The sequence below is a fragment of the Physella acuta genome, unplaced genomic scaffold, assembly GCF_028476545.2.
Source record: "Physella acuta isolate Inbredline_101_S28 unplaced genomic scaffold, ASM2847654v3 ptg000200l, whole genome shotgun sequence".
Classification (NCBI taxonomy): Eukaryota; Metazoa; Mollusca; class Gastropoda; family Physidae; genus Physella; species Physella acuta.
The window spans coordinates 56,999-78,710 of record NW_026731719.1 but is presented as its reverse complement, the minus strand read 5'-3'; the positions used below and the strand labels follow the sequence as shown (position 1 = coordinate 78,710).

At 35.4% G+C, this 21,712-nt stretch overlaps 1 protein-coding gene across 1 annotated transcript in view; it reads left to right on the top strand.

Annotated features, from left to right (window-relative positions):
* LOC131937154 (retinal-specific phospholipid-transporting ATPase ABCA4) overlaps positions 1-21,712 on the top strand; it is a 76,258-nt gene that overhangs the window by 4,762 nt on the left and 49,784 nt on the right. Inside the window, exons 3-12 of the mRNA XM_059294354.1 lie at positions 1,202-1,375; positions 2,008-2,261; positions 10,957-11,191; positions 12,488-12,661; positions 13,487-13,650; positions 13,927-14,049; positions 17,143-17,260; positions 18,057-18,214; positions 20,239-20,394; positions 20,643-20,853. Of these exons, the coding sequence (XP_059150337.1) occupies positions 1,202-1,375; positions 2,008-2,261; positions 10,957-11,191; positions 12,488-12,661; positions 13,487-13,650; positions 13,927-14,049; positions 17,143-17,260; positions 18,057-18,214; positions 20,239-20,394; positions 20,643-20,853 (1,767 nt within the window). The remainder of the gene's footprint in view (positions 1-1,201; positions 1,376-2,007; positions 2,262-10,956; positions 11,192-12,487; positions 12,662-13,486; positions 13,651-13,926; positions 14,050-17,142; positions 17,261-18,056; positions 18,215-20,238; positions 20,395-20,642; positions 20,854-21,712) is intronic.

The window sequence follows — 21,712 nt, the reverse complement described above, 5'->3', positions numbered from 1 at the left end:
TGTGATCTCTCACGTCAATAGAATCGTAAGGATCGTGGAAAAACTAGTCGCGTAATAATTTACAAAAATGGCTGGTGAAATCCTACATTACGCGTTACATTTGTTTTCTATTCTATGCGTTAAAAGAGTTTTCTACCCATCAATCCAGTACAAATCCTAGCCATTTTCGTTTGGCAAAACTGCACCTTAAAAAGAGCTTTTAAGTTTTTCTTTCTCTACCCCTTCTAACGCCTTTAGGGGCGGCACCAAGGCTGCCGACCTCCCGCCCCTCCCCCACCTCACTTACGCCTTTATTAATTTAACAAGAAAACGGAAACTTTTTTCCGGTTGGAAAATTAAGCCTGAACATTGACCGGTACAGGACATTTCACCAGAAACGGCAATTTAACTATCACCGCCCTAATTCTTTATCTAAGCCTTTAAACCGGATTCGGAACTTTAATCGGAAACGAAAATAAACCGGAACCCATTACTTAACTTCTGTTTGAAATTTCCTAACCTGGATTTGATCAGGAAATTGGACCGGAGCTGGGTTTATTTTTCATGTCATAAGTTATATCTGAGCAAGATCAGGAAATTGAACCTGAACTCAAAATTAAAATGGAACTGGAATTTTAACGAGACCTGAAGCTTTTAATGGAACAAGCACGTTAACTTGAAATGGAAACGAAACTAGAACACGAACATTTACTGGACCATAACTTTTACCAGAATCAGATTTTTAATATCAAACAAACCCTTAATCGTTAGCACAACAGTAAGGAAAACAAAAGAAAACAGGAATTTTACCAGAAATTTTTACTTGACTTGAACATGATCTTTAACCGAAAACGAAACAGCTTTCGGAAATTTAACCGAAAACGAAACAGCTTTCGGAAATTTAACCGAAAACGAAACAGCTTTCGGAAATTTAACCGAAAACGAAACAGCTTTCGGAAATTTAACCGAAAACAGAACTTAATCCCAAATGCTTTTGTCTGTAGTGTTTTTATCTATCGTCCGTTATAGATCCAGCTTAAATGGAAAATATTTCGAGCAAACTGTCAGTTTAAATATGACAAATGGGAAGTTACTTATTTCACACAAATGTGAAGTTACTTATTTCACACAGCATAGAAAGGACTAGTACCAGATGAAAGGCTCAACGTTTATAACAGAGATTTTTTTTCATTTATGCTTATCTATTTTTTTAACATTCAAGATCCCGAGCATCTAGCATTCAATTCGCTCAAAGAGGCCGAGGAGTTCATGGAACAAGTTTCTATGTATCGTCACATAGTCCAGTTTGAGCGCTCCACAAATGAATCTATATTAACCTACACAGTTTTGTTAGACAATGCAAAGACACCAACAGATGTGTTTCTTGATTGTTTTAGTAAGTACTCATGGTAAAATTTTGGTTTGAAAGACAAAGAATATCTACGTCATGCAATAGCTATAATCTTATATTAAGTTTCATTGAAGACTCATTGATGTCAATTTTTCCCTCACATTTTATAAACATTTGCATCTTATGTTATACCCCATATTTTATTATCAGTCACATGTGTTATAATACATTTTCATTTTAAAAATTAAATCATATTATACTAGCATTCGCAAAATAACAGAAACATTCGTGTGCTCATACACAAAAACAGATGTACATTTACTTAAAAACAGATTTTTTTACACACAAATAAAACATCAACCCAGTAACCTAAAACATTTTTTTTTCCTTTTTCGCTGCTACAGAGATATATCCATGAGAAATTATTTTAACTATCGTCATTACTTATCTCATAGATAAATTTTGATCCTTCGCTTTCTCTTAAAATAATATTAACCAATCTTATTTTCGGTCTCAAGTTAACAATTAAAACTTAATCCGTTAAATTTAGACGACCATGCTTACAGAGACGGTCATAAATATCAGAGACTAATATTTGACCATTCTTATTTTAGGAAAAAAACGATTTAATCGAAAACAATTGTTGTAATCTTAAACTGTTACTTATCTCTTTTTAGAAGAATCTGTTGATTATTTGACTACAACTCAACTAGTGATAGCTCAAACCTACATTCGTTATTGGAACTTAAAGCTGGGCAAAACTAATAATGCTGACATTCAAATCTCCATGCAAGAGTTGCCTCATCCTGGCCATTTTGTCGACACTTCCGGTAACGTCATCTTACTGCGACTTCTCTTTCCGTTCTACTTTATTTGGCTAGCAGTGTTTACGTCCAAATGGATCGTTGACGATGATTTAATGCGATATAAGGTAGGAACAAAACAGTTTGTTACATAGAAGTCTTTTAAACTGTCTGTACCAATTCAGCTTTCAGCACCAGTAATTTGTCTTAAGTAGATATTTAAGTTTCTATCTTAAGGGCCGTTTAAATACTTGTTCTATGTTTGGCACATGAAAGTAATTATTAAACTGCAGAACAGCGAAAAAAGCGTGTAAAAATAAAATTGATTATCATGAAAACCAAAAAAAAAAAAAAAAAAAAAAAAAAAAAAAAAAAAAAAAAAAAAAAAAAAAAAAAACATCCGCCATTTTGAATTTCTCGACACGTTTAAAAAGCTAAGACTTTTTAATTGTATGCACTTATAGCAATAACATTTATACATCTTCTACTCCAGTATATATCAAACTCTAGTAACGACAATTTTTTCATAGGGCTACTGGTCACAATTCTACAAGGTCCAACAAAATGCGAGAATTTTAAAAGTTAGCATATTTATTTTTTCTGCCATAAACTTTTTGTCTATGAAAGCGATCAAAATTCCTTTACAATAAAATTTTTTATTATTACTTAAAGAACAAATAATACTGAAGATAAGGCGGGAATCGAATTATTAATAGAAAAGTGTAGTAGTCTTTTTAGTACATTGCGAAATGAGAAAAAAAAGCAAAAACTAACACAAGTAGACCTGGAAAATAACAGATATGTATAATTTGTAAGGCCTATTGAAAGCTTCAGGTGTTTTCGACATAAAGGAAATATGAATAATGTCAGATATCCAATAATGTCAAGTAAAATTTCATGGCGGATACTGATCTTTTCGTACAGAAAGTAGGATTGGGGGGGGGGGGGAAATGATATTTTTTTCATTAATAAGGTCATAGGAATCTTAGTTTATACACTTTGTGAGTTCTTGTAGGTTTATGTGTCAGTAGCCTTATAGCATGCTTCATAACAAGAACATCGCTATTTGAGATTGCGAGTGATGTTATGTTTCTTTTTCATCAAACCACCAAAATGAAAAACGTGCTTTGTCTTTAGGTCATTGTTTTGCAAGTTCACTTACGCTTCAATTTTAGTCTATCGCCATACATGTAAGATTTGGGTTCAGCTAGTCACGTTCGGGAATAATATTTTATATTTTGTTAGACGACCAAGTTTCCCACTGGAAAATGGTCAGTCACCAAATAATATTTTTTTCGTATATTATATCCTAATTTAACCTATTCAATTGCTAATTAACAGACTGTAGTATGAAAGATTTAAAGGCCTATCATACTTCAGTAAAAATTCAATTATTAAATGTTTCTATAGGCCCATTTTTTTTTTAATAATGGATTTTGATTTCACCAAACTTTTCTTTAAAAAAGCCCAAATTCTACTTTATTAGTTAAAACAATGTATTTGGTTTGACAGAGATTCCAGATCTTATAGATCTAAAAACAAAATGACAACTATTTTAACTTGTGAGGAAATTAATACTCCATCGAATAGTAAAATGCGTCAGTTTTTTTGGATTAAATTAGTATAAACATCGTCTAAATAATTAGCAATTTAGGAGGTACTTCTTTTGTCCAAGTTTGTGCATACGGTCTAGCCATATTATCGTTGAGCATACAAAGCATTATCCAGATGTACATATCCTAAGTACTGTCAAAACATTTTGAACATGACCCGCTGTTTTTCACATTAATTACAATGTTAGCATAAAATAATATGACCGGTCAGCGTTGACCGCTTTACCGATTTTTCCCAGATATAGCACGTCTTTCCTGGCATCAATGGGCACTGGTCTGCCACCTCTCAAAGTATCGGATGGGGGGGGGGGAGGGGCAGGTTCGTTTGGAAAAATTCGCTTTTGAATAATAGCTAGTGTAAAGATAACTTAATTCGCGGTCGCGTTTTAGCCCTCTGCTATTGCCAAGAGCAGGGGTCGGCAACCTTTTGAGACGGAAGAGCCAAAAGTTAAGATTTACAAAATTTCCCAGCTTTTAGAGGGCCACTAACATTTTATTATAAAAGTTTATTACTTTATTAGGATTAGGTATATAAATAGCTTTAAAAAAGAAAAAACATTTATTTATAGAAAAACATGTTTCTCCCAAAACGTATTAAAGTATTTTCGCTAACTCGGCAATGATAAAATTAGTAATCAAATAATATACCAATAGGACAATCCCAGTCCACTTTAGAAGATATGGTGAAGGGTGGAAGCAGGCGTTGTAGCTGAAATAGCAATATAAACATAAAGTGATATATATATATATATATATCTGTACCTTTGTCTACCCTTGGCGTTGAAATATCACTTTATGTTTATATTGCTACTTTAGAAGATAATAATTTTCTTTGTTTACGGACACCACCCCCTCAAGATGTGTCTCCCATTAGACAGGCATTAACTGGCTGGGGTGTCGGTTTGATTATTGCATCTGTAACGTTTACCTATCTACCAGCCAGATAGATGGTGAACGTCCCCGGATTCTTTTTCGGGGTTATATGCAAATGACTTAAAGCCTAAATGAATGAACACTAACTCAACAACACACTAGGGCTCGACTTCGATGTCTAGGGAAAACTAGTGATACTATTGAAGTTAACAACTCATTCAATCTGCATACAACCTTTGATAAGCGAACACAGTTGTGGCAGAACACTAGGTTAAACGAGATAAAATATTTAATTTAGAAAATAACAAAACACAACTTACAAAGCGTAAGAAAAAATACTATCACAGATTTTAACACTGTATAAAAATAGCCACAGGTCACACAACACTGCTATAGCTTCAAGAATCACTTGGCGACAAGTAATATTATACTAGAATACTAAAACAGCTTAAGAAAGCATAGCACACTCAGGACTTAAGTTCTCTCACGTTCAAATGGTCAGAATCTATTGCCGGACAAAATGGACGGCCTGGACATAATGGACCGTTTGATCAAGGTAGACTGCCTCGTGTTGCGAGTGTGCGATCCAGTTAAAGACTTATGCAACAGGGGAGGTTATCCTCAACTCATGTAGCCATTGGTTGGGATGGTCATCTGATCAGAATCAATCAATCAGATCTTGATGGAAAATTTCTGGGTCCTAGACACCCTTAATAAGACAGTGGAAAATTCCCGGTAGTTGCACCATCAATCCATATAAGGTATTATACAATGTCAAAATAAAACATTACTGGACCTAAGTAGGTCACACATCGGTCACTTCTCTCCTTTGGTTCTCACCAGACGTATCTTCCACCCCACAGAGCCCAGTGTAAACTCGTACCCACCCGTCCAGTGCCCGGCTTGACCGTAGGAAGCTAATAATTTTAAAAAAATACTTCGTCACTCAGGTCAAATTAATGCATACTAACAGGTAGAGAAATGCATTCTGTAAAAATTACATTCTCCATTTCTCGATATTCGAATAAGTCGGCACTTTGACAGTGGCAAGCATGGAATTGTCGTCACGGGGCTGGCTAGAGCACGGCTGTGGGGCTGGGCCTGGTGCCCAAGCGGCTTTCATAAATAATTAGTTCTATTTGTGCATGGAACTGGAGAGCCGCATCTAGTCATCCAAAGAGCCACATGCGGCTCGCGAGCCGCAGGTTGCCGACCCCTGGCCTCGAGTGATAGATTTCCCATACGGTGTATTCATTTATCAAAGCATATGTAAGAAAGAAATACCCAGATTTACAGACCTAAAGATTATATAAGGCGCCTCTCATTCATGGTCACTTTGTATCCCTCGGTGAGGATGTAGAGTCTGACCTATTTGTTCCCGTCTTCTATTCACCTTACGCCCGTACCTGTAAAATTTTAGGCGCCTGCAAGAAGAAGAAGGGTCAAAATTGACTTTGGCTGATCGGAGCTATATCGAGAAAAAAACTTCCTTCGTAGGAACATCTTCATAACTCCTGAGGTCGTAGACCGACCCTCGGAGGGTAGCAAAAACAACTAATATATATTTGGGAAAACTCAGGAAGGGCTTTAGAAGTGACCGGTCTAAGTTTTCCTAATATAAACATTCTTAAATTTGTGAAAAACGATGACTATTTTCAAAACAATGTTTAAAAACTGGCTCTGTACATCTGGCTCATTTTTTTTCATAGACCTGGGTAAATGAATGGACCGTATGGAAAATGTATTGGTCAGACTCTGGTCGCACGGCGAGGGCTAAAAAGTGACCGCAAGTGAAATTCTTCTATCAGCTATATACCCAAAAACAAATTCTCACTTAGGAACCCGTTGAAAACTCTTGAGGAAGAACATGGGCCAAAGGGGTCAGGAAAAAAATAGCGCTACCCTCGGGAAAACTCCGGAACACTGTTTTAACAGACCAGATGCCATATTTCCTTATAAAAACATAGTACTGTTTTTATTTTAAAAAATACACACATCTAGACGTACATACCCAATCATAACTCCTGAGGTCGTAGAATTACCCGCGAGAGCTACTAAAAAATACGCGTTATCTTCGTGAAAATGTCAGATGGGCTTTAGAAGTGACCTGTCCGAATTCCCTATATAATCAATGTCGATTTGGTTCATTTTTTTCCGTAGACCGGGATAAATGAATGAGCCGTATGGAAAAATTACCCGTCAGCTTCTTCTTGCACAGCGAAGGCTAAACAGTGACGACGAGTAATATTCTCATTATAGGTGCCATATAGCGAAAAAAAACTTTTGCCGAAAGGCCCCCTTGATATTATGTGAGGTTGTAGAAAAACATCGATGGGTTTCAGAAAAAACTCGCCACATCTGAGAAAAAAACATGTAAATCCTTCAAAACGGACCAGTCGTATTTCCCTATATAATCATTGTAATTTATTCTAAAAACAGTAATTTTAACCAAAGAGTTTAGGTACTAAACCTCTGTACACCTGGCTGATTTCTTGCATGTATTTAGATAGATGGCTAGGCCGAATTGGGAAAAATGTCGGTCAGACTCTAAGCCCTCGATAAGGGCTAAAAAATGACCACGAATGAAATTATCCTTATATGAGAGAAATATACAAATAATTAATTGCCGAACGACTTCCTGCTCCCCCCCCCCCCCCCCCCACCTTGATATTTTGTAAGGTCGTAGACCGACCCTGGAAGGTAACAAAAAATCATTATGTTCGTCGGAAAAATCTGATACGGCCGTTAGATTTATACAGATACCCTATTTTCTTATCGAAGCATAGCATTTTTTACTTTCTCGTATATACGAAGTATAGAGAAAGTCTTGTAATCGTGCAATAAAAAAAATCGAGATTTTTACAAATCTCGATGTTTTACATCTCACTGATACGGAAAAACATATTTTTGCAATCTTGTCCGTATGTCTGTGTGTCTGTGTGTGTGTGTGTGTAAACACGATAACTTGAGTAAGGTTACAGCTAGGTGGATGAAATTTCATATATATCTATTTTATCAAAATCGTAGATCCGTATCAACTTTTGAGCGATTTCCGATAACCAGAAGTGGTACTTTTTCTACTTTGAGTTTTTCAAAAGCCTATAACTTGAGTACTATTTCAGATAGATAAATGAAATTTCACATGTAAGTAACAAATCTAATTCTCTTCGTTCTGTCAAATTTTGAGTAATTTACGTTGACGGGAAGTACTAATTTACGCTATTTCCGATTTCTCAAAAACGCATCTAAATTTATAAAGTACTAATAATATTGCGCAACATTATGAACATCTTTATTCGGCGTTCGCTTGGTTAAAATGGATTAAAAATCACAAGTATAACCCGAGTTCCCATCCCCTGTTGTTTTATATAAGAATATTCGAAAAAGTTTAGAGGAGATAACTCCCGGGTTTTTTTTTATTTACTTAACTCAAATTATGCGACCATCGGTGATGAAGAGGCTTAAGGGCGTTCTACAGACTTGGATCCCTGATTTGTACTGGATACTTTGTGAATAGCTTGCTTTACTCTCTCTCCCTCTCTCTCTCTCTCTCTCTCTCTCTCACTCTCTCTCTCACTTTTTTTTCAGGCCACGTTTTATACATTTATTCAATCAGATTATTGAAGAAGAAAGTGACTTCTTTGTTATTAAAGGTTAAAATATCAATTTTATACTGTTAAGATATTTGTATTAAATTGGCAATAGTGCTAAGTTTTATTATTTTATTATATTAATTACTAGGTATGCTGCCGAGCTTCGCTTAGGGTTTCAAAAACATTGATAATTTTAATGTTTAATTAATTAGTAATTGGCTGTTATGTGTAGTGCTTACGTTTAAACAAGAATGCTAATTTTAGAGAAATTGTTGTTGTTATTGCTGTTTGTTGTTTATGGCCCGTTTTCAGAGAGATTGATGTGATGTTCGCAATATATGACTCAAAAGGTAATTAGAACTACAGAGTTTCCCTGAACAATATAACCCATAACTGATATTACATTGAAATTTAAAATTAATTTCTACAAATTAGAATGCACTTCTTAATTTACAATTTTATTTTTTTACTGAAATAAATGCTATAATTCGTCATTTTCGGTTTAGGTTTAAAATTGTATAAAATTGTTTGAAAAATAACTATTTTAAAAAGTTATCTCCCTTGTAAATTGAACGAATAACTTAGTCTTTGTTTACTTTTTCCACAGATAGTTGCTATGCTTATATAAGAAAATACGGAATCTAGAAAATTTTAAAGACCATAATGGTTTTTTTCCGACAAGAAAAAAAACACCTTTTTATTACACTCCAGGATCGGTCTATGACCTCATTAAATATCAGGGGGATCGTTCGGCAAGTTTTTTTTTTAATTTATAGGTTGTGTTAGAAGAATTTCACTCGTGGTCACATTTTAGCACTCGCCGTGCGAGCAGAGGCTGACCGATACAATAAGGCCGATTCATTTACTCAGCTCTACGCAAATAATGAGCCAGATGTACCGAGACAAAATTCTAAAACATTGTTTTGAATATAGTCATCGTTTTTCACCAAATTAACAATGTTCAAAAAGGAAATTCGGACCGGTCAGTTCTAAAGGCCTTCCGGAATTTTCCCGACCATAACGCCTATCTTACAGTGACCCCTGCGGGTACATCTACGACCTCAGGAGTTATGAATTGGTTTGTACGACCAGATATTTGTATTTTTTTTTTTACAAAAACGGTAGTATGTTTTTATAAGAAAATATGGCCTCTGGTCAGTTAAAAGACTGTTCCGGAATTTTCTCGAGAGTAGCACAATTTTTTTTCCCTACCCCCTTGGTCTGATGTACATCTCCAAAAGGTTCCTACGTGGGAATTTTTTTTCGATACATAGCCCATGTAAGACGCCGGTCAGACGAGGTCCGTTTTGACCCCTCTTCGTAGACTTTTCGGCCGACCGGCACCGGCCCCCGAGTTCTTTTAACCCAAGACAGGATCCTGCCAAATTTGACGCGATTGCTGCGCCTGGAAGTGCCATATCAGGCACCGACCACTTTGCTTTATATATAGATAACACAGCTTATGTAAAGGGTAAGAATTTAGGAAATTGCTTCTCGTAAACCTAAGCGAAAGCATGCAGTACGCCCAGTCTATATATATAATTTTCTTCATGCACACTCAGGGGTCTCCAAACTTTTCAGCCCGAGGGCCGCATTAACTATCAAATATAAGTTCGGGAGCAAGAGTTTCTTCCAGGCATCTCTTATATATATATATATATATATATATATATATATATATATATATATATATATATATATATATATATATATATATATATACATTTCAAGTGCCCCCCACCCGAGATAAACGTCTGAAAGAAACACTGTCGGGGACCGACAACACACATTTGAGGTCCAAGTTTGTTCTCAGATTGTTCTTCATGTAGGCCTACTTCATTCTTGATAAAGGTTGTATGTTGTCCTAAAATTTGGAAAGTATTATGATGCAAAAGTTTTATTATTAGGAAAGTCTTCCTTGGATAAATAGTAATAAACCCACCCGCACTTCTTTGAACCTTCAACATTCATTTTTTTTTGTGGAAAAAAGATCTTCGCGGGCCGGATCAGAAGACCTCGAGGGCCGCATCCGGCCCGCGGGCCGTAGTTTGGAGACCCCTGATGTACACCATAGAAAACACCAAGCCGTAAGTGAGCCTAGCAGCCATCTCTCTTCCTCTCTAGTCATATCCCTACCACCCCCACCCCCACATGGTCTGGTGAGCTGTGGTTCACGCTGAATGTTTGCAATCTTAGATCCGTGTTCAGTGATGGTTATTAGGGGCAGATAATTTAGTTTGAACCAATTTTAAACTTCGGGTAGGTAACTAAAAGGAGGCTGCTATCAGGGGAGGGGGGGGGGGGGTTCTGAATAACGATATTTCTATGAATTTATTGATGTCTATTAATATTTTAATTTATTTTACTTTTTAACACACACAAAATTTTCAACATAAGCGCATATTTCGGAATCCTACACATATTGCAGATTTTTTGCTTTTGTGTTTCCGAAAATAATAATATAAAGTTTAATTACATAATTACATAAAGGTTCAAACATGAACATAGGGTAATTTTTAACAGAATATAGATATAATTACGAAACTAATTCTTGAAATTAAAAATCAAAACTTGAATGTACCTTTATGCTTTTTCCAAATATTTGAGTCCAATTAAGTGTAACAAAAATGTGCGCAGTTATTCGACATCAAAAAGATAAATCAAGCATTCAACCAAATAGGAATTTTAAAAAAAACTATATCGCGATTATCATTGAACAATTATTATATTTTGTTTTTCTCTAGCATTCAATGTCGATTCTTGGCCTCAATAAAAGTGTCTATTGGATGAGTTGGTTGATCATCCGTTGCATGATGGGACTAATTCCAACATTTATTACTTTGTACATGATGACAAGCACCGAACCTCATAGCACCCTGCTAAAACACGAGAATTCAATTGGTGTCTTGTTTTGGCTGATACTGACCAACGTAAACACCGTCTCTTTCGGTTTCATCGTTTCCCTTATAACTATCTCGGGTAATTACTTTATCCTTCTATCTGTAAAATACAAATGTATAATCCATCCATCCACCCATCCATCCATCCACCCATCCATCCATTCATCCATCCATCCATCCATCCATCCATCCATCCATCCATCCATCCATCCATCCATCCATCCATCCATCCATCCATCCATCCATCCATCCATCCATCCATCCATCCATCCATCCATCCATCCATCCATCCATCCATCCATCCATCCATCCATCCATCCATCCATCCTTCCATCCATCCATCCATCCTTCCATCCATCCATCCATCCATCCATCCATCCATCCATCCATCCAATCATCCATCCGTTTCTCCATTCATCCATTCATCCATTCATCCATTGATCCATCCATCCATCCATCCATCCATCCATCCATCCATCCATCCATCCATCCATCCATCCATCCATCCATCCATCCATCCATCCATCCATCCATCCATCCATCCATCCATCCATCCATCCATCCATCCATCCATCCATCCATCCATCCATCCATCTATCCATCCATCCATCAATCAATCCATCGATTCAACCATTCATCCATTCATCCATTCATCCATTCATCCATTCATCCATTCATCCATTCATCCATTCATCCATTCATCCATTCATCCATTCATCCATTCATCCAATTATCCATTCATCCATTCATCCATTCATCCATTCATCCATTCATCTATTCATCCATTCATCCATTCATCCATTCATCCATTCATCCATTCATCCATTCATCCATTCATCCATTCATCCAATTATCCATTCATCCATTCATCCATTCATCCATTCATCCATTCATCTATTCATCCATTCATCCATTCATCCATTCATCCATTCATCCATTCATCCATTCATCCATTCATCCATTCATCCAATTATCCATTCATCCATTCAACCAATCATCCATTCATCCATCAACCCATCCATCCAACCATCCATACGTCAATCAAGCAATCCATCCATTTAACCATTCACCCATTCATCCATCCATTCATCCATCCATCCATCCATCCATCCATCCATCCATCCATCCATCCATCCATCCATCCATCCATCCATCCATCCATCCATCCATCCATCCATCCATCCATCCATCCATCCATCCATCCATCCATCCATCCATCCATCCATCCATCCACCATCCATCCATCAATCCATCCATCCATCCATCCATCCATCTATCCATCCATACATCAATCAATCAACCCATCCACCCACCCACCCATCCATTCATGTATTAAATAGGCTTGTTTTCTTACAACATATTATCTATTATCTAGGCTGGTTTCCTAACGTTATAGCATTTATAACTTATTTGGCCGTGTGCTCTATTTCAACTCTGATCACCCTGGTCAAATCACCTGTATTATCTAACATCTTCGGCACTTTCATTTATTATATTGGTATCAGCGTATGCCATGAGGCCATCGTCTTACAGAAGTTCAGCTTACAAGGTAGGTAGTCTAGGTACAAAATACTTAGTGAATATCTTGGGAAAACATGAGACACTGCAATATGTGTCGCCTTAAATGCATTGGTGTCACAATTAAAATATCTAAATTAAAATATCGGAATATATGTGTAGAGGGTAAATTTTTATTTTTATACCAGGGGTATATGACGGGAGGGGAGTTATATTATGATTTTAGTTTTAACAAACACATACATCACTATGTACCGATACGCAACATATTATATCATGATTTCAGTTATAACCAACACATACATCACTATGTACCGATACGCAACATATTATATCATTATTTTAGTTTTAACCAACACATACATCACTATGTACCAATACGCAACATATTATATCATTATTTCAGTTTTAACCAACACATAACATCACTATGTACCGATACGCAACATATTATATCATTATTTCAGTTTTAACCAAGTACCCAATCTAACAGATGCGAAAAACAAACAGAAACAAACATTTTCCATTTCACTTCATAAAACAATTAATAAACCCATCTTTTTAACATAAAATTTTCAATTAGACAAGAAACCTTAATCAATCCATCTCACTAAACTATGCATTATTAATTTTTACTAGAAAGCTTAATTAACTCATGACACTACTATATTTTCAATTTGATAAGAAAATGTAATCACCCCATCATGCTAAACTTAAATTTTTCAATTGGAAAAGGACATTTTGAATAAACCTATCATTCTATACTTTAACTTTTAGTTGAATGACATCAAAGTGTACTGAACTCAATAACTAGCTCAAAGGTAAATAACTGGTTTTCTATGATTTGTTTCAACAGACAACGATCATGTTGCCAGCCATTTTCACTACCCATTCTCCATGAAACAAGGCATGATCTTGATGACGTGTAATACACTCTTTAACTTGCTCTTTACCTGGTATCTGCAGACAATAATATCCGGTGAATTAGGTTTACAGAAGGCTCTATTCCATCTCTTCAGTGTAAGTAATAAGAATAAACTATAGTTTGTTGTAAATACCTTAAGCAATTAAATACAGTGTTTACATTGATAATAATACTTGATCATAATTTATAAACCAGCGTTATAAAACAGCACGATTTGGTTATTTCTTAGAAGTCATCATAATGTAGATTTTCTCTGCAAAATATTTATAGAAAAAAGATGGATAAGTGAATATTACACAAAAAAGATTTCGTCTCTCGGTTAAAAGACAAAATTTAAGTCTTGTGTTATTACTTGTGCATGATAATTACAGGCAAGATTCTGGTTAAAAGATAAAACAATCCAGTTTTATGAACTAGCTCCTCAACACCAAAAGTATATCCAGCCATTGCTATCAGATGAAACTGAAGAAATTGTTACTAAAAATGTAGTCAAGGTAAAAATTTATACATATATATATATCTAATATATAAAGCTCAATTCTGTATGTAACATGTAATAAGTTTGTTTGTCGTTGACATACTTCTATGGATTTAAGTGTTAGACTATTATCGTGCTCATAGTCTAAATTTATGAGTTAAAAAATTACTATTGAAAGTGTTGGGAAATAATTTTCATTTTTCAAACTGATAATAATAATTGTCGGCATGTTCATTAAACATCATTTTAAAAAAATATCATCTTTTACAAAAATTCTAATTATGTCTGAAAATTATTTATATTTAGTCCTTTAGCACTTACTTCCCTTTGATAAATTAGGAAAACACAATTACTTCCCTTTATAAAACATTGCATTAGTGGAAAAGAATTTACTTTTTATTACTTTGTTTTGGTGTTGGGAAAACAATAATTACATAATTAGCGGGGATTGATCAAGTGCAAATGTTGTAGGTATTTTACGGTTAAGCTTGGAGTATTATAATTGTTCATTAAATTGAAACAGCCGCGTCCGCCGGCGCCCCACCAGGGTTCAATTTGGCGCTCTGTGCTATCCTGTGAGCGCTATGGTGCATAATTTCGCTTTAAACAGTGCGATAGAGTATGGATAAGAAAGGTTACTATAGTCTTTAAGTGAATCGAATCCGGGCGTCCTCTGGCGCCCAGACAGGGTGCTATTTGGGGCCCCGGGCCTCCCGTGTTCGGTTAGGCGCCTACGTTCGTTTAAGTGAGTGCAAAAGACTATGAATAAGTTGGGGTACTATAGAAGTTTGTTAAGCTGAAACGGGCGATTCCGCCCCGGGTCAGACTGTGAGCACTTTGCGTTTATGTTCGCGTTAGTGTTTTCTTTGTGTTTAGGTTGGGTCTGCGTTAGTGGTTGCGTTTTGATTTGGTTCGTTTTTGTTCTTTCTTTTTTCATTTTCGTTTGTGTTTTTTTTTTGGGTTTGTATTTGTGTTTGTGGTTGGTTATGCGTTTGGATTTGGTTTGTTTTCGTTTTCTTTTTCATTAGTGTTTTTTTCTTTGGGTTTGTGTTTGTGGTTGGTTTTGCGTTTGGATTTGGTTTGTTTTCGTTTGCTTTTTCGTTGTTTTTTCTTTGTGTTCGTATTGGTGTTATGGTTGTGGTTGGGTTTGTTGTTAGGTTTTTGTTTTCGTTTGTATTTGTAATTGTGTTAGCGTTATGTTTGCGTTTTGTTGTTTAGGTTTTGGTTGATTGTGGTTCGGGTGGGCAATGCCGGGTTTATGATGATTAATAAACACACAGATAATGGTCTTTAAGAGAAAGGTTTTTCACAGAAGCCAGAGCAGGGCCTGGCCGGGACGGCTAGTATATATATATATATATATATAATTATATATATATAATTATATATATATATATATATATATATATATATATATATCTTCTATATATATAATTCTCTTCTTCGAGCCGTTAGAAAACAAGCTGCAAACGCTCTCCCTACCTCCCCACCCCTACATGGTTTTAGTGAGCTGTGTTCACTCTAAATGTTTACAAGCAGAGCCAACGATTTTAAACGTAGGGGGGAGGGGGGGGGAGGGGGGGAGGGAAGGAAGGGGGGGGGGGGGGTTATGGTCCTTAACGAGCTACTTATAGTGTTTTAAAGAAATATTTTCAGTGTCAGCGTTGGTACTGTCGAATTCACAAATTATGAATTATTGAAAATTAGAAACAACTAAATAGCGGCGTATGTTATGCCGCGGGCCGGCTCGTATATATAATTATGTATATTGATCTATATTTATGTACAACTAAGTACATATATGTTTATAGTCATTTTCATTAATACATACAATTTGTATGTTTTTTTTGTTTATTTGTTTATTTTTTATTTATTTATCAGCTTATCTGATTACTTTTTCATCTGTTCATATGTTTATCTATTGATCTATTTATCTGTGTATCTATCTGTTTTTTTTTTGTTTATCTATTTATGTATGTTTTTATTAATTAATTAAATTATTTATTTATTATTAATTCATTAATTCATTTTTTATTTTAACATATATATATATATATATATATATATATATATATATATATATATATATATATATATATATTATTTATTATTAATTCATTAATTCATTTTTTATTTTTTATTTTTTTAAATAATTTTAACATTTATTTATTTATATTTTTTTAATATATTTGTTTATTCAATTTACCTGTTTAAATACACTCAGAGTACGGCAAACATGCAGAGATCGATAATTCGAACAAAGGCCCAAGGTTTCTGTTTAGACCGTTAACGTGCACGTATTTTAACACGTTTTTCTTAACTCAGCTTCGCGTTTGTGGATGTGTGGATTTGTTTGTTGTTAAAATTGACATCGAAAATTAGCCCACTTCTGATTGCTCTAGAGACCTGAAATTTGGCATGCATGCTACTTTCGCCTAACAATTTCAGATGCAATCATAAAAACTAGCAATTAGAGACCGTAGTTAGCTTAATTTAATTACGCCCAAAGGACCATAAAATTGAGGACATGATTTCTAAAGATACCGACAAGACTGGAGGCTTGTTGACACAGTTACTTCGGCCCCAATCGATGTGAGCGCGCTGGCCGTGTTCGTATAGTGGTTAGTACTTCGCGTTGTGGCCGCGACAACCCAGGTTCGAATCCTGGTCGCTCAAGATTTTTTTAGTCCGTGTATTTATAAACACTTAGTCAATTCATACTTAATCAAGTCATTAGATAAAGTAGAAAATAAACTATATAAAAAACTTTTTTAAAAACCACGTTTTTCATGTGTAGCAACGGACTAAAAAGGAGAAAATAAAATACTTAAAAAAAACTTTTTAAAAAACCACGTTTTTCTTGTGGACTAAAAAGTAGAAAATAACTATTTACATACATTTGATGACAAAAAACGTGGGTCGGGCAGATGGGTCGGGAAATTTGATGGTGAACGTACCCACGTTTTTTGTCATCAAATGTATGTAAATAGTTATTTTCTACTTTTTAGTCCACAAGAAAAACGTGGTTTTTTAAAAAGTTTTTTTTAAGTATTTTATTCAACTTTCTTTTAAATCGTTGCAACGTTATATAATTAACTTTTTTTCTTAGACATTTGGTCACAACGTTGCACTCCATGGCGTAAGCGTCAACTTTTTAAAAGACAAAACAACTGTGATACTTGGAGAGTTCAACTCAGGGAAATCAACATTGATCTCTATTCTGTTAGGTGAAACTTTTAAAGTGTATTACAATAACTAAAGCGAACTAATATATCTATACAAGGAAGATTTAAAAATCTAATTTTAATGAACATTTGTGGTGATTGAGCAGCTATTTTTGCCATGGGGGTTGGGGTTGGCCATAAAATTGAACTTCCTGAGCCATGTAACAACAACACTCCAAATCTTACCCTAACTCTAACCTTTTCAGGTTCCAATTCTCACCTAAAACACACTAAATTAAAAACTTAAAGTTTCTTTCTAATAATAGGTATAAACATAACACTACCCTAAAAAAAACAAGTTTTAACGGATGGTATATATAAACTCAAAACCGTTATATGAGCATTATGTGGCAGCAACATTTCCTTGTTTCGATCGAAAACCAAATTTTAGCCTGTAATAATGCAGGTCTAATGATTAGCAATAGATTTACCAAGTAAATGTAAAATGGGCACCGAAATTCAGCCTTAAATGTAATAGAATGTAACATCGAAATTAAAACCTCTATAGCTGGGAATAGAATAATAAGATACATTACCATAAAACTGCAGCAATACTGTGAGATTATAACACCTAGAGCTGGGAATAGAATAATAAGATACATTACCATAAAACTGCAGTGTTACAGCGATATTATAACCCCTATAGCTGGGATAGAATAATAAGATACATTACCATAAAACTGCAGTGTTACAGCGATATTATAACCCCTATAGCTGGGATAGAATAATAAGATACATTACCTTAAAACTGCAGTGTTACAGTGAGATTATCCTTAATAGATTCGTTTGGTGTGTGCAGGTCTGGTCCCAATGACTAGCGGCAGTGTCTACATGGAAGGCTGTAACATAACTGAAAATCTACCAGATGTTCGTTATGAGAAATTTGGAGTGTGTCCACAGGAAAACATTATTCTGGCTAAGCTAACTTGCTTGGAGCATTTGATCTTTGTTTACAAGGTTTGTGTGGGTTCGAGTTTAGATTTTAAATGTAGGTCGAAACAATTTAATTTGATAGATTTTTTAAACGAAATTCCTGTTTTACATTTTATCAAAATTACAGGGCTTCGATATTTTCTTAAAATAAGTCAGCTAGACATCGTCTTCCTGTTTTCATAAGCAGCTGTTGCTAACTCTCTGTTAGGGTAGGGGTGTGTACTATCAGGAATCTAAATTGGAGCACAGTTTTTTTAATTGATATTTTGTATTTTCATAGAAAGTACTATTTTTGTGCTTCTTTTCAAATTGATATTGTGGGGTTCTTTAGAATGTAGTATTTTGTGACATCCTACCATGTCTAAATGTCGGATATTCAAATTTTATTTTAATGTCACTAATGAATATATTTTTAATCTTACAATCAATGACGCCATTACTGTTGTGTAGTTTCCTTAGATTAAACTTGTTTTTGCAAGTGATAACTTTGGTGTTACTTATATGTTCCTTAGAGCTTCCGTGTCTTTAAATTCTCCGTATGCTGATGGTAATACATCACACATTATTTTCAACATACTACCGTGTCTTTAAATTCTCCGTATGCTGATGGTAATACATCACACATTATTTTCAACATACTACCGTGTCTTTAAATTCTCCGTATGCTGATGGTAATACAGCACACATTATTCTCAACATACTACCGTGTCTTTAAATTCTCCGTATGCTGATGGTAATACATCACACATTATTCTCAACATACTACCGTGTCTTTAAATTCTCCGTATGTTGATGGTAATACATCACACATTTCTCTCAACATACTACCGTGTCTTTAAATTCTCCGTATGCTGATGGTAATACATCACACATTATTCTCAACATACTACCGTGTCTTTAAATTCTCCGTATGTTGATGGTAATACATCACACATTATTCTCAACATACTACCGTGTCTTTAAATTCTCCGTATGTTGATGGTAATACATCACACAATATTTTCAACATACTACCGTGCCTTAAAATTCTCCGTATGCTGATGGTAATACATCACACATTATTCTCAACATACTACCGTGTCTTTAAATTCTCCGTATGTTGATGGTAATACATCACACATTATTTTCAACATACTACCGTGTCTTTAAATTCTCCGTATGTTGATGGTAATACATCACACATTTCTCTCAACATACTACCGTGCCTTTAAATTCTCCGTATGCTGATGGTAATACATCACACATTATTCTCAACATACTACCGTGTCTTTAAATTCTCCGTATGCTGATGGTAATACATCACACATTATTCTCAACATACTATCGTGTCTTTAAATTTTCCGTATGCTGATGGTAATACATCACACATTATTCTCAACATACTACCGTGTCTTTAAATTCTCCGTATGTTGATGGTAATACATCACACATTATTCTCAACATACTACCGTGTCTTTAAATTCTCCGTATGTTGATGGTAATACATCACACATTATTCTCAACATACTACCGTGTCTTTAAATTCTCCGTATGTTGATGGTAATACATCACACATTATTCTCAATATACTACCGTGTCTTTAAATTCTCCGTATGTTGATGGTAATACATCACACATTTCTCTCAACATACTACCGTGTCTTTAAATTCTCCGTATGCTGATGGTAATACATCACACATTATTCTCAACATACTACCGTGTCTTTAAATTCTCCGTATGCTGATGGTAATACATCACACATTATTCTCAACATACTACCGTGTCTTTAAATTCTCCGTATGTTGATGGTAATATATCACACATTATTCTCAACATACTACCGTGTCTTTAAATTCTCCGTATTTTGATGCAGATACTGTTCTCAGAGCTTGTGACGGAAAGAGATAGACAAGTGCGCAGATCGGCTTTTATTAGGATTACAATTTGTAACGTCTTCCAAGACACAATTTTTAGATTGTTTTTTTTTTCTTTGTTTACAACAAAAATGCTCATACCTAGTATTCTGCTCTAAAAGATCTAGTAGTAGAAATGATTTCTGTTTGATTTAGCTGCGCCATGAATTTGTCCCAACTGTCAAAGACGAGATAAAGGAATTGCTTGCACTAATACGTCTCAACAATCAGAGCAGCGTACTAACTACCCGGCTAAGCTCGGGACAGAAACGGAAACTTTGTGTAGCTAGTGCATTCCTCGGGAAATTCAAGGTTATTATTTAATTGTTTTTCTAAAAAGGGCGTTTTGATGCTCTAAAGAAAGGTATGTACAGCACGCTGCATTAAATCTACGGCAAGCCGTTATCTAAATGCCTTTTTCAAAATTCCAAAATGTTTTTCTAGTGAAATAACTCATGACATTAACAATCAAACTGATTTAAAATTATTCCTAATGTTCTGAAACTTTGTTTATGAGCTAATGTACATGTTCCTTGCTCATTGTATGTTGTATAAAACAGACGATTTTTGTGGATGAGCCAACTTGCGGGCTAGATGAGAGAACACGGAGAGACCTGTGGAATTTTTTCAAGAGTTTTCACCATAAGAGGACGTTGATCATGACAACACATAACGTAACAGAGGCTGATGTACTTGGAGACAAAATAGTCCTGATGAAACAGGGGATCGTTAACGGCTGTGGCTCCATGTCTTTTCTCAAAAAGTTATATGGTTAGTGTTTGTTTGCATATTTATTTCTTTAAGAATAAGCAATGTTTTAATCACCTGCTGTTTACACTTCAACCACGCTAACGGTTGGTTTTGATTATTTACAATTGTGATTTCACCTATAAATCAAGCATTATCATTGCACTCCAAGTATCGTCCAATAACTACAAGTTAAAAATCAGTCCGTTAAAAGCAGTGACACACCAACACACACACATATATATTATATACTAGGTATACTGCCCAGCTTCGCTTAGGTTTTCAAAAACGACTGTTGAGAATTTGAATGATTAATTAATTGGTGATTGGCTGTTATGTAGAGTGCTTAGGGTCTAAAATCTAAAAACGGCATCCGGAATAATCTAACGAACGTAAAAGGTTTTTTCCGACGGGAATAAAGTTTTTTGTAACCCTCCAGTGTCGGTCTTATAGGGGTGGGGGTCGTTCGTCAATTTATTTATATATATATCGGGTCTACGACAAATTCCCGAAAGACACTTGCCCGAATGCCGTTTGCCCGAAGGCCGATTTCCCGAATGGATACTTGCCCGATTGTGACAAATGCCATAATGGACACTTGCCCGAATGCGGCAAACGCCCGAATGGACACTTGTCCGAATGCGACAAATGCCCGAATGGACACTTGCCCGAATGGGACAAATGCCCGAATGGACACTTGCCCGAATGCGACAAATGCCCGAATGGACACTTGCCCGAATGGGGCAATCGCCCGAATGGACACTTGCCCGAATGCGACAAATGCCCGAATGGACACTTGTCCGAATGGGACAAATGCCCGAATGGACACTTGCCCGAATGCGACAAATGCCCGAATGGACACTTGTCCGAATGCGACAAATGC